The sequence below is a fragment of the Drosophila mauritiana genome, chromosome 3R (assembly GCF_004382145.1).
Source record: "Drosophila mauritiana strain mau12 chromosome 3R, ASM438214v1, whole genome shotgun sequence".
Taxonomy (NCBI): Eukaryota; Metazoa; Arthropoda; class Insecta; order Diptera; family Drosophilidae; genus Drosophila; species Drosophila mauritiana.
In genome coordinates, this window is record NC_046670.1 from 5,446,240 (window position 1) to 5,459,300 (window position 13,061).

Here is a 13,061-nt window from a genome sequence, read left to right on the forward strand (position 1 = left end):
TTACATTTCACTATACAACAAGTAGCTTACTTTCAAACTCTCTTGCAGTTCGACAGCCGCTGCGTGACGGCGAACGAGTGCACCACACTGACAAAGTTTGAAACCAACAGTGTGTATTCCGGTATTCCATACAACGGACAATGTATCACCCACTGTCCAACGGGGTACCAGAAGTCAGAGAATAAGCGCATGTGCGAACCTTGTCCGGGCGGCAAGTGTGACAAGGAGTGCTCCTCCGGTCTTATCGACAGTTTGGAGCGTGCTCGGGAGTTCCACGGCTGCACCATTATAACCGGAACTGAGCCCCTTACCATTAGCATCAAACGTGAAAGCGGCGGTAAGCGGTTTCTGCTGCTATTAATCTAAAATCTCTATATTAAAACTTCATTTTTTTTTAGCTCACGTCATGGATGAATTAAAATATGGTCTGGCTGCCGTCCATAAAATTCAGTCATCTCTAATGGTTCACTTGACCTACGGATTGAAGTCCTTGAAATTCTTTCAATCCCTAACTGAAATTAGCGGCGATCCGCCGATGGACGCGGATAAATATGCTTTGTATGTGCTGGATAATCGCGATCTGGATGAGCTCTGGGGACCCAACCAAACGGTGTTCATTAGGAAGGGCGGCGTCTTCTTTCATTTCAACCCAAAACTATGTGTGTCCACCATCAACCAGTTGCTGCCCATGCTGGCCTCCAAGCCAAAGTTCTTTGAAAAGTCAGATGTGGGCGCAGACTCGAATGGAAACCGCGGATCCTGTAAGTAATCACTAACGAAAATTGCAGTAAAATTTTAAATTTTGTCAGTACTAACCTGAATAAAACATTTCCAGGTGGAACAGCCGTTCTCAATGTCACATTACAATCAGTGGGAGCAAACTCTGCTTTGCTGAACGTCACGACAAAAGTCGAAATAGGAGAGCCCCAAAAGCCGAGCAATGCTACCATTATTTTTAAGGATCCGCGCGCCTTCATCGGTTTCGTGTTTTATCATATGATCGATCCGTACGGTAACTCAACTAAAAGCAGTGACGATCCATGCGATGATCGCTGGAAGGTCAGCTCTCCGGAAAAGAGCGGAGTCATGGTGTTAAGCAATTTGATTCCGTACACAAACTACTCCTACTACGTTCGGACCATGGCTATATCCTCGGAATTGACAAACGCGGAGAGCGACGTGAAGAACTTTAGGACAAATCCCGGACGACCGTCAAAGGTGACGGAGGTGGTAGCAACCGCCATCTCAGACTCGAAAATTGTGAGTATGGAATTGTGCAATAGATCCCTTCAGGATTACAAGTGATTTATAAATGTAATGTAATTGTTCACTTTAACTGATCCACCCTTATTGCCTTTTCAGAACGTAACTTGGAGCTACCTAGATAAGCCTTATGGCGTGCTAACGCGCTATTTTATAAAAGCCAAACTTATAAATCGGCCTACTCGAAACAATAACCGGGATTACTGTACTGAACGTAAGCAACAAGGCAGCCAAATTGTATCCATCATTAACTAATTTAAATATTTCATATGGGCAGCTCTCATCAAGGCCATGGAAAATGACCTGCCAGCCACAACGCCTACCAAGAAAATACCGGATCCTTTAGCAGGCGACTGTAAGTGCGTGGAGGGCTCGAAGAAGACTAGCAGCCAGGAATACGATGATCGTAAAGTTCAAGCGGGCATGGAGTTTGAGAACGCGCTGCAAAACTTTATATTTGTTCCAAACATTCGGAAAAGCAAGAATGGATCGTCTGACAAATCAGACGGAGCGGAAGGTGCAGCTCTCGATTCCAATGCTATTCCAAATGAAGGAGCTAGTAACCCCTCCCGTCGAAGGCGAGACGTTGCGCTCGAGCCAGAGCTCGACGATGTGGAGGGCAGTGTACTTCTTCGCCATGTGCGCTCCATCACAGACGATACCGATGCATTTTTCGAAAAGGACGACGAAAATACCTATAAAGACGAAGAAGACTTGTCCTCCAACAAACAATTTTATGAGGTGTTTGCCAAGGAATTGCCACCAAATCAAACACATTTTGTCTTTGAAAAACTGCGCCACTTCACCCGTTACGCTATCTTCGTGGTAGCCTGTAGAGAAGAAATCCCCAGCGAAAAATTAAGGGACACCAGTTTTAAGAAGTCGCTCTGCAGCGATTATGACACCGTTTTCCAAACTACCAAGAGAAAGAGTAAGAAAGACTTGACGTGTTTACTTTCATTACTAACGATTTGGTTTACTTATAGAATTCGCCGACATAGTCATGGACCTAAAAGTAGATTTAGAGCACGCAAACAACACCGAGTCCCCAGTACGGGTTCGCTGGACGCCACCAGTAGATCCCAACGGAGAAATCGTCACCTATGAAGTGGCCTACAAGCTGCAAAAGCCCGATCAAGTGGAAGAAAAGAAGTGCATCCCGGCTGCTGACTTCAACCAGACCGCCGGCTATTTAATAAAGCTCAACGAGGGCCTTTACAGCTTCAGGGTGCGGGCCAACTCAATAGCGGGATACGGCGATTTCACGGAAGTCGAACATATAAAAGTGGAGGTAGGTTAAATAATTGTTATCTGCGAACGATCATTTTAAAATTAATTTTTTCATTAAATTCAACAGCCTCCGCCGAGCTACGCTAAGGTATTTTTCTGGCTACTGGGAATAGGCCTGTCGTTGCTGATCGTTTCCCTGTTCGGCTATGTCTGTTACCTGCATAAGAGGAAGGTTCCCTCTAATGACCTCCATATGAACACAGAGGTGAATCCGTTCTATGCGAGCATGCAATACATCCCAGACGATTGGGAGGTGCTGCGGGAGAACATCATTCAGTTGGCTCCGCTAGGCCAGGGATCATTTGGCATGGTGTATGAGGGTATCCTGAAGTCCTTTCCACCTAATGGCTTGGATCGCGAGTGTGCCATTAAGACTGTCAACGAAAATGCTACGGATCGCGAGCGAACCAATTTCCTGAGCGAGGCGAGCGTCATGAAGGAGTTCGATACGTATCATGTCGTAAGATTGCTCGGTGTTTGCTCCAGGGGTCAGCCAGCTCTGGTGGTCATGGAGCTAATGAAGAAGGGTGACCTTAAGTCCTATTTGCGTGCCCATCGTCCCGAGGAGCGGGATGAGGCCATGATAACGTATCTTAATCGCATTGGAGTGACTGGTAATGTGCAGCCTCCTACTTATGGAAGGATCTACCAGATGGCCATTGAGATTGCGGATGGCATGGCATATTTGGCCGCCAAGAAGTTCGTCCATCGTGATCTTGCAGCTCGAAATTGCATGGTTGCTGATGATTTGACGGTGAAAATTGGTGACTTTGGCATGACCCGTGACATCTATGAGACGGATTACTATCGGAAGGGAACTAAGGGACTGCTGCCAGTTCGCTGGATGCCACCGGAGAGCTTGCGAGATGGTGTCTACTCTAGTGCCAGTGATGTATTCAGCTTTGGAGTGGTTCTCTGGGAAATGGCCACCTTAGCGGCGCAGCCATACCAGGGACTTTCCAACGAGCAAGTCCTGCGTTACGTCATCGATGGCGGTGTTATGGAGAGGCCGGAAAATTGCCCTGAATTTCTCCATAAACTAATGCAAAGGTGCTGGCATCATAGGTCTTCGGCGAGACCCAGTTTTCTGGATATCATCGCGTATCTCGAACCACAATGCCCCAATTCACAATTCAAGGAAGTATCCTTCTATCACTCAGAGGCAGGTCTGCAGCATCGGGAAAAGGAGCGCAAGGAACGCAATCAGCTAGATGCATTCGCGGCAGTCCCCTTGGACCAAGATCTGCAGGAGCGGGAACAGCAGGAGGATGCCACAACACCTTTACGAATGGGCGATTATCAGCAGAACTCCTCGTTAGACCAACCGCCCGAAAGCCCCATCGCCATGGTTGATGATCAGGGTTCCCACTTGCCATTTAGCCTGCCATCGGGATTCATTGCGAGCAGTACTCCTGATGGGCAGACTTTAATGCCTACTGCCTTCCATAATATTCCAGCAGGGCAAGGTGATATTTCTTCGGCCTACGTTGTGCCTGATACAGACGCTTTGGACGGCGACAGGGGATATGAGATCTACGATCCCAGTCCGAAATGTGCAGAGCTGCCGACGAGCAGAAGTGGCAGTACTGGCGGTGGAAAACTCAGCGGAGAACAACATTTGCTGCCAAGAAAGGGTCGCCAGCCTACCATCATGAGCAGCTCGATGCCAGACGATGTCATCGGTGGGTCCTCACTGCAACCCTCGACTGCGTCAGCAGCTAGTTCTAATGGCAGTTCGCACACAGGACGTCCAAGTCTGAAGAAAACAGTGGCGGATTCGGTTCGCAACAAGGCAAACTTCATTAACCGCCACTTATTTAACCACAAGCGAACGGGCAGCAATGCCAGCCACAAGAGCAATGCCTCCAATGCTCCGAGTACCAGCAGTAACACCAACTTGACAAGTCACCCGGTGGCCATGGGCAATCTTGGAACTATCGAGAGTGGTGGCAGTGGTTCGGCTGGCAGTTATACTGGAACACCCCGCTTCTACACTCCTTCAGCCACGCCTGGAGGAGGCAGCGGTATGGCCATTAGCGACAATCCTAACTACAGACTACTAGACGAGTCAATAGCCAGCGAACAGGCCACAATCCTAACGACTAGCAGCCCCAATCCGAACTACGAGATGATGCATCCACCAACCAGTCTGGTCAGTACCAATCCGAACTATATGCCCATGAATGAGACTCCAGTGCAGATGGCGGGTGTGACCATAAGCCATAATCCGAATTACCAGCCAATGCAGGCGCCGTTAAATGCACGCCAAAGCCAAAGTAGCTCCGACGAGGACAACGAGCAGGACGAGGACGACGAGGATGAGGACGACGACGTGGACGACGAGCATGTGGAGCACATAAAGATGGAGCGCATGCCATTGAGTCGGCCCAGGCAAAGAGCGTTGCCCAGCAAGACGCAACCGCCTCGCAGTCGTAGCGTCAGCCAAACGAGAAAATCTCCTACGAATCCCAACTCCGGAGTCGGAGCCACAGGAGCCGGAAACCGATCCAACTTGCTAAAAGAGAACTGGCTGCGCCCGGCGAGTACGCCAAGGCCTCCACCCCCCAATGGATTCATCGGAAGGGAGGCGTAATCGTTAAGAACCGTAGTACTGTAGAAAAACATGTAAATAGATGAGGAGAAGCAGCATGGACATAGATAGAGTAGCAAGCCTTTGCCGCAAGCCAAGCTTCTTTGAATTTGACTCTTCTCTATGCCTGCAAACTAGGGTGGAGGAGATGTAGGTCCAAAGATATTTGTATTTCAATATGACTGGCTAGCAATCCATTGTAACTTTTCTAGCGATGAAGCTTCGAACAAGAAGTTGATTCTTTAGTTTAAATTCTGCATAAATAGAAAATTAAGAACTTTGTGTCAGTCTTCGTAAAAGAAAGCACTTTTCCGTAGATGGATGACTCTTCTTGGTGTCGAACCAAAATTGTACATTTTAGATTCATAGAGCCTAATTTTCAATTCTCAATTGTTCTCTCAATTGTTCGACGATTATGTAAACGACTATATGGAGTCGAAGATATGGAAACAAAGGCTTAATTTGCTAAGAACGAGCCAAAAAGATTGCTAACCGCCTTTACGATTCTTTGTTCAAGCCATCGAACCACCCTAACCGCGCATGTATAATACCAATAGTTTCGATTAAGCCTATTTATGTTTACGTATTCGTTTAGTATTTACTCTACATTTTTTGTTTGTTTAAATTAATGCACTAGAGCCGTTAACGCAATACAAAACGAGAGCAGAGAACGATAGTGAAAGCAAAAACAGAAGAAACAGAAAACAGAAAACAAGAAAAATAAAAGCAAAACAAGTCCTACATGCAAATAACAAAAGTACAAAAGCCAACAACCAACCAACCTAAGTACCGTTTAAATAGACATACAAATTCTACCAATTATAACTTATAACTCATACCTACTACGTATATTAATTATGATAATTTTTAGTACCTACCAAATCGCTTAGAGCAAGGCGAAAGTAAGTGAGAACCGCAGCAAAAACAGAAATAGATGAACTCTACAACAGCAAACAAGCAATACAAAAACAAAACAGCAACTGTCTTCACTGAGTTAGCTAGCAATAGTTATAATTATCCAAACACCCGAACTACACGTAACTAGGTTTAAATGTTACTCAGCTAATTTTACATGCATGTCGAAGAGCCTTGCAGTTTTTAGCGCGTTTTACCCCCTGATTTTTATTTATATTTACACCTACATTTATGTTAAGCAATTGGTAAGCATTGCTTGATTGTTCATACTTCACTTACAATATCTTCTATTTTTTATTGCGTAATTATAGTATTTATTGATTAGCCTGCGAGAGTTTGCTCTGCTCTAGGAGTACCACTTTCAACACTTGGTTCATCACTTTCAAGCGAAAGCAGGGCACAGCAGCAAGTGCATGCGGAGAAACTTTTGTTAAATATTTTTTTCTAAATCAATTTTTTGGAAGCCAAGCTTCGGAAAAGGAGTTTAAGAGAAAGAGGAACCCATAACGTAATTTCAAACTGAGAGCTTAACTAACTAATGCATCATGATTATTGTATACAATCTGCTGTCGTTTTTTATACAACACTCGCTATATACGAAGAAAAAGCATTTTATGTACTAACTATAGATGAAAGCAACACTTAACGAAACAACAACAAGAAGAAAAAAAAAGGAAATTCTATAGACTCATATACAACAATTTTCACTAGACCTAAATAATCTGCCATACGCCCCCATTAACTCAAATATGAACAAGAAACCGGACGGATTTTGTTTTCTATAATTTAATTATTCAACAATAGCTCATAGACGAAGCAATAGACAAATTATATACCATACATACATATATATTTACACATAATTAAGAACTGAACGTGATATGTTTGCTGAGTGTACTATCCTGACAGTTCTCCGATTTCTAGCAAAGAAACGGAACCCAAAGTTCAATCCCAAAATCCAAAATCCAAACCACAAAAGCACACAACATTCTTTTGAAAATCCGAAGTAAGCAATAACCCACTTTAGCAACAGCAACAACATTTACATTATCGACAACAACTGCAACAAATGGAATTTTTAAACGAAAAACAACTACAACAAAAGTATTCGATATTTGCCTTCGCTCTTTATATTATTATATATTTAACTATACAAACACATATATTTAATGACTAAATGAAAGCAAAGAAAAGCAAAAACAAACAAAACACGCATGTGCTAGGTCTTTTGTTTTTATTTTATAGATGCAAAGCGAAAACAAGGAAACTAAATATTTAAATGAATTATACAAATTACTTAGATTGTAGTCATTGTAAGGAGGAGACGATGAATCGCGAGGTAGGTAGGAATCCTTGAACTAATTTTAGTATATAAATTAAAAACGAAAAAACAACTAGTGCTAATTATATAAACAAAACTGGGAAGCAAGCGATATTTACACTGAAAACTGAAGTAAAAACTACTAAAAAAACAAACAAAACAAATCGAAAAAAAAAACAAAAACAAAACAATTATGTATATTAATTTAACAATGTAATACGCTATATGCATAACGAAACAATAGATATTCTACACAAACACACATGCACACAGACACCCACACACACCCATACACACATTTACATATATTACACACATACACACTAAAAAGACTGAAAGATATAGTTCCTTTTGTTTTTATGTACATAAAAAATGTGAAAAGAAAAAAGAGAAATTCTAACGAAAATTGTAAACTTAAATCGATGGAAATAAACGGTGGGAAAACGTAAAAACAAATAATGGAATTATACATTTAACGAGTAAATTAAAATAAAACAACAAAGCAGCAGAAAAGCAGAAAGCACTGTGCGGCGTCACGTAACATGTATATTTAGTAGTCGAATTAACTAAATTGTTGTAACATAAAGTGGAAATATGAGCGCTTTCGCGACAACGCCAAATATCAACTACTTATATAGCGATATATATTCAGGAAAGTTTGGCTTTGGGTCGCCGCTGCTCCTTGCTGTTTTAATGTATATACACGCGAACATCTATTTAAATAAACAGTACCATTTAAACGAATTATTGTCAACTAAATACACATAAACATTGTAAACACAACAGAGAAGGATAAAAATTAAAAGCTTCAATATTTTTATTATTTCTAATTAAAGCTAATTGTAAAAGTAATGCTAAGTTAATTGTTTCCTGTTTGTTTAAGCAAAAAAAATCAACTTATAATAAAAGGAAATACAAATAAAATTCAATACTACAAGTAACAAACAAGTTTGGGGATTATTTATTTGAAAATAAAGTCGGGCAATCAGGTTCATTTGATGTTATTTCAATTACAACGAGAGAACGCTATAGTCGATTTCATCGACTATCAGATACTCGTTACTTAGCTAATTAAAGCGCTAAGATATTTCAAAATAGATGGAAATAGGCAAAAAAACAAAAAGTTAAATCGATTGTCGGTGAGACAGCCTTTCTTAGTAAAAATATTTTTGGCATATCGATAGTTTTGGGTTTCCCAACTTAGTATTAAAGGTTCCTAGATCGCAGCGTTCATGCGAACATTCAGCTATAGATTCCACTCTGCAAGGGATTTTGATCAAGAATATATATACTTTACACGGTCCTTTCAACCATTACTTTAGTTTTAATGGACCTAGTATAGCTTTGACTTTACGAGAATTAGGTAATTTGAAATCACTTAGGTTAAACTCATTTTGTTTGCTTTTTAAAATTACTAAATTGAAAAAAAATTTTTTAAAATATGTATAATACAGCGCAAATACCAATTGCTTTTTAAATGGAATGTATTATATTAATGACATTATATATTATATTATATATTATATAATGACTTGGTACATTACCAGACACTTTTGTCTAAGTAGAAAGTAAAATTGGTTAAATGCCATTTTCTGTTGACCCCAAAAAGTTTTCAAAACTTTCCCACTAACCTTCAGCAGATTGAAGTGATTGACTGTCTAATTAGCAAGTATTTTCCATCAGTTTCCTGCCACCTCGACAACCCACCTCGCTGGTGTTGGGCCATTGGAGAAGGAATCCCGAAGATTTGGGGATGAACTGACTGAACTAACCATTCAGCAGGAGAACTGACAAATAATCTAATTAGACGCCAGTGCGATGAGTTTCCACTGTCAAAAGATGAATGCGGGTAATTTTCAGAGCCCCACGGAAACTACTCGAAACGGGAGCCACTGGATTGGAGATGGGGTGACGAGAGGGATGGCGACATTGTGTCAAGATGTCAAGGGGAAAGGTAATAAATTGTGGGCTCCAAGTCGTTGGCTCCACGGCAGCTGGCAGAGAAGCGGCCCAAAGATGCCCGCGGCATTTTCAATTTCCGCAGCGGCATTTTTCAATATGAACGGGAATTCCTCGGAGAACGCCTGATGACATGCGCACTCTCGGCCCGTTCCGACATGTAATTAGTTGGATACTTCATTAACCACAGTCGACAATCAACAAATGAGTAATTAACTTGCGCCCGGGACTCCGCTCCTCGGCGGCCTCGTGTGCAGTTAATATTTCATAATTGAGCAATTTATTTTCGCCTCTTTGACAGGATCAAAGATGAAGCCGCCACCAAAGCGGCGCATGCAAATTTTATGCTCGGTTAGTAGCCGGTGGGTAAGGCTATGTGTGTGGCTCCCGTAGCAGGAAACTATCTTTGATCTTTTGAACACATCGTAGTAGGTGGTTGCCGGGCTGTCACTGCTGTGGAAACCACAGCACACGACAAACACCACCGGCGACACTGGACTGATTAGGTAACTGGATATGCTCCCAACATCCGAAATAACTACAGAACAATGTATGGTCCTGGGGTGAAAGTGGGTAACTGGCTGGAGACTGCCTTGTCGGAGGAGGTGAGCATGCACTAGTGCTCACTATCGCTATTTTCTAGTATCTTTAGAGCTTATTTTCTACTCAATTGTATGAATCCTTCAATTACTACTGTAAATGCTTTCCCTATGTGTGGTCAGATGCGTATGAGTGATATGAAGAAGCGCCGGGAGAGCGGTAACCTGCTGCTGGACAAGACCCGCGCCGTCTACGACCGCTTCTACCAGGGAACAGTGCTGGGTCCGCCGCAGGATGTTCTGGCCTTCGGAGTGGTGGTGCAGATCCGGCCCGTGAAGATCGGTGTCTGCCGCCAGCAGGTTTCGGATCAGAACCTGGTGCTGTCGGTGGTAATTACTCAGGAGGGACTGCATCGCAACTGCAAGACCATCAACGAGATGTGTGATCTTACGGTGGCTCCTTCGCCGCGTCCCGCGCTGCGCAACAGCTTCAGGATCGTCAGTCCGAACGAGGATGACCGTACCGGTCAGTATCTGGCCTACGGCGAGAAGTTTCGCCTGCAAGCCCTGGAGCCCGCTGATGAGCCCATGTATGTTTTCAGCGGACCCAAGAGGCTGAACCTCTCGCTCCCCGTGGAAAAGGCGTTCTTTACCACCAAAAACGGCGAAGTTACACTTCCACTCGGCTTAGTATCCCATAAGGTTTGCTCATCCTTTGGTAATTTAACAGTATTTCTATGTCTTTTTTTGTATCCCACAGAACTGTGGCCCTTCTGCCCGTGTGCCCACTTCGCACACTCACTTTTTCTGCGCCCACAAGGACCCCGATCTTCGATTCGAAAGCGAAGGCAAGACCATACCCGTGAGTAATTCCATGTTGTTTGCAATGCGTGTACATTAAAAGTGTAAGCCACTGGATTGGATTCGATCCATTTCAATTATGTACAAATTAGAAAACCGTCGACCTAGAAACTATTAAGTTATAAAATACTTAGAAAATAACTCTTCTTCGATTTTATGATCATCCTTTCTACCAAACTATTTAAGAAGTACTAATTTTGACATTCTTATATATTTTAATGGAGCTAATTATGCTTTTGTACATTTTTAGGTACACAATCCGCTGGTCATTGTTCACGCGGTTACCAATCGAAATTTGGCTGTGGAGAATGTTTTGGCCAACACCTTGTTTGGCCCCGAGTTCCAGGTGTCCGTGCAGACGTACAAGAATGTGTACAAGCGCGAGACCTGGAAGAACCTGTGGAAGTTCACATATTGATATGGGTCGTCCCATGAGTCGGCGTATTTTCAGATTTTTTATGTTATATTATATTCAGTTTGGTTATGGCTCGTACCTGCTGTGGCATCCAAACGACCCAATCAAATGAGCTGTTGCAAGTTTGCCTGTTTGTTCAGCATGTCAAAATAAAAGACTAGACGAGAAGCTGTCGTAAATTCCGTTTGATTGTGGGGCTATGCCAAGAATCCCGGGTGGAAATTTATGTCCCCTCGCAAGTTTCTAGCCGGTCAACGAGGCGTGTGAGTGATTTGTTGCGGGGGCAACGCTGGGGAAATGTCAGGAGTTGCGCCACTTTATGCTTGTGATAAATTAATTAAAATTAGACAATAACTGCAACGGGAAGAGCCTAATGAGCTGGAGACGATCGACAAGGGCAGCATCTCTCCGTTGCCCATCTGCAAGCAGATCTTGTAGAACATGTCAGCACAACAAATTTCAATTAGTTCGCGCTTCACTTATTCGACGGCAGCAGAGCGCTCATAAAAAGAAAGTGCCGCCCCCAGACGGCGATGTGAATTGGATGGAGCACATGGTAAAGTGTACTGGAAGAAATCCTGGTTCAATAGCTAGACCAAACATCAAGCAAGCTGGATTCTATAGATTTTATATACGTTGTTTAAAGTCACTTATAAGGGTGCTTAAAAGTAAGAAGTGAAAACCCAGCTTTAACTTTTGGATTGAAATTAGTTAAAAATATTTATGCATTCTATTAACAGAAGAATTTATTGTTCCTGCGCTCTTCGAACTTATTTTTATTTCCCGTGTACCATAATTAATTTGAACATCTAAATTCGACGCACAATGTATTACTGTAGAGCCCTGATTGGGATTTTAATTGGCCGCCGAATCGCCACCCAGAGCAACTTTAGTGCCAGGGGCCAGGCCTTTGGGAACATGGCCAAGTAAAGAGCTGCAAATGAAGTCAAAGGTCCCCGACGTCGAGTTATTTTCGGCATTTCGCTCCGATTACATGTTTTCTGTCATAGATTAGCCGCGGACCGCCTTCAGTCGCCGCAGAGCACACAATTTCACACTCCCCCGACTTTATTATATTCCGGCATCTGTTGCAGTCAGAGGAGTATCTTTGAGTATACCGGAGTATCTCGGAGTGTCTCGGGTATTTCGAGTTTCTCCAGTGACAAAGTGGTTCGAGGGGAGTATCGTTTTCGGATTCTGGGTGTGTTCTCCGGGCTAAACTGCGCATTACTTATGCAGGATGATTTACTGGGACGCGTGACAGATTTACAAGTTGCATTCACTGCATTAATTCATCATAAATACTTGGTGGGGCTCCACAATTTGTGCGGTTTGCCGCGAATGGATGAAAAATGAGAAATAGATGCTTCAATTGGGTGATCTTCACACCTTCGGCTGGCTTGTCAGGTTGAGGAAACAATTACCGAATGCCATTTCCTGTCTCTGGCCATGCCTCTAATTGCACTTGATGGTGTATTTATAAAACTTTATTCATTTGCAACACATTTTCGCCGTTTTTTGTCCGTCTGGCCGGGTAATTATTACGAGGTGTTGACGCAAATATTGCTTGCAGGCGAGTCTTGTGCAAGCGAATGTTGGCGGCAAAAATAATTTACACATCTAATTAGGATACTGGTGAATATAATGCTTTTATGACTATTTAATGCATGCTCTAAATACTGCTTTATAACCAGTTTAATCACTTGGCTGCTGCGGAAAATTAGCTTGCCAAATATTTTCCTGCCATTATAGCGTACATACTATAGTCCCAGAAATACGTTATAAAAATGTCGACCACTCTGCCAACTGAGCACACTCAAAACACAATAAAAGAAGAAAACGTATTTTGAATATATTGCGTTATAAAACATAGCATCATTTGGCCCTTTCGGCGGCCAAAAAACAAAC

At 42.7% G+C, this 13,061-nt stretch overlaps 2 protein-coding genes across 2 annotated transcripts in view; both read left to right on the top strand.

The window, feature by feature from the left end:
* The window catches only part of LOC117145898 (insulin-like receptor), a 45,152-nt gene extending 38,412 nt beyond the window's left edge, over window positions 1–6,740 (top strand). Inside the window, exons 7-13 of the mRNA XM_033311749.1 lie at window positions 49–337; window positions 399–761; window positions 836–1,260; window positions 1,363–1,477; window positions 1,541–2,194; window positions 2,250–2,554; window positions 2,621–6,740. Coding sequence (XP_033167640.1) covers window positions 49–337; window positions 399–761; window positions 836–1,260; window positions 1,363–1,477; window positions 1,541–2,194; window positions 2,250–2,554; window positions 2,621–5,146 — 4,677 coding nt within the window. The 3' untranslated portion in view covers window positions 5,147–6,740. The remainder of the gene's footprint in view (window positions 1–48; window positions 338–398; window positions 762–835; window positions 1,261–1,362; window positions 1,478–1,540; window positions 2,195–2,249; window positions 2,555–2,620) is intronic.
* Window positions 6,741–9,779: 3,039 nt separating this feature from the next.
* LOC117143956 (cilia- and flagella-associated protein 161) lies at window positions 9,780–11,321 on the top strand. The gene is made up of 4 exons (XM_033308891.1): window positions 9,780–9,943; window positions 10,061–10,579; window positions 10,638–10,739; window positions 10,989–11,321. Exons 1-4 carry the CDS (start codon window positions 9,887–9,889, stop codon window positions 11,154–11,156), a joined length of 846 nt encoding a protein of 281 aa, XP_033164782.1. The 5' UTR covers window positions 9,780–9,886; the 3' UTR covers window positions 11,157–11,321.
* Window positions 11,322–13,061: the final 1,740 nt, after the last annotated feature.

Excerpts from the sequence above, each read along its gene's own strand:
- LOC117143956 (XM_033308891.1), top strand. The coding sequence starts at position 9,887 with ATGTATGGTCCTGGGGTGAAAGTGGGTAACTGGCTGGAGACTGCCTTG. Across the intron at positions 9,944-10,060 it reads AGACTGCCTTGTCGGAGGAG|ATGCGTATGAGTGATATGAA; the intron begins GTGAGCATGCAC and ends ATGTGTGGTCAG. Across the intron at positions 10,580-10,637 it reads TCGGCTTAGTATCCCATAAG|AACTGTGGCCCTTCTGCCCG; the intron begins GTTTGCTCATCC and ends TGTATCCCACAG.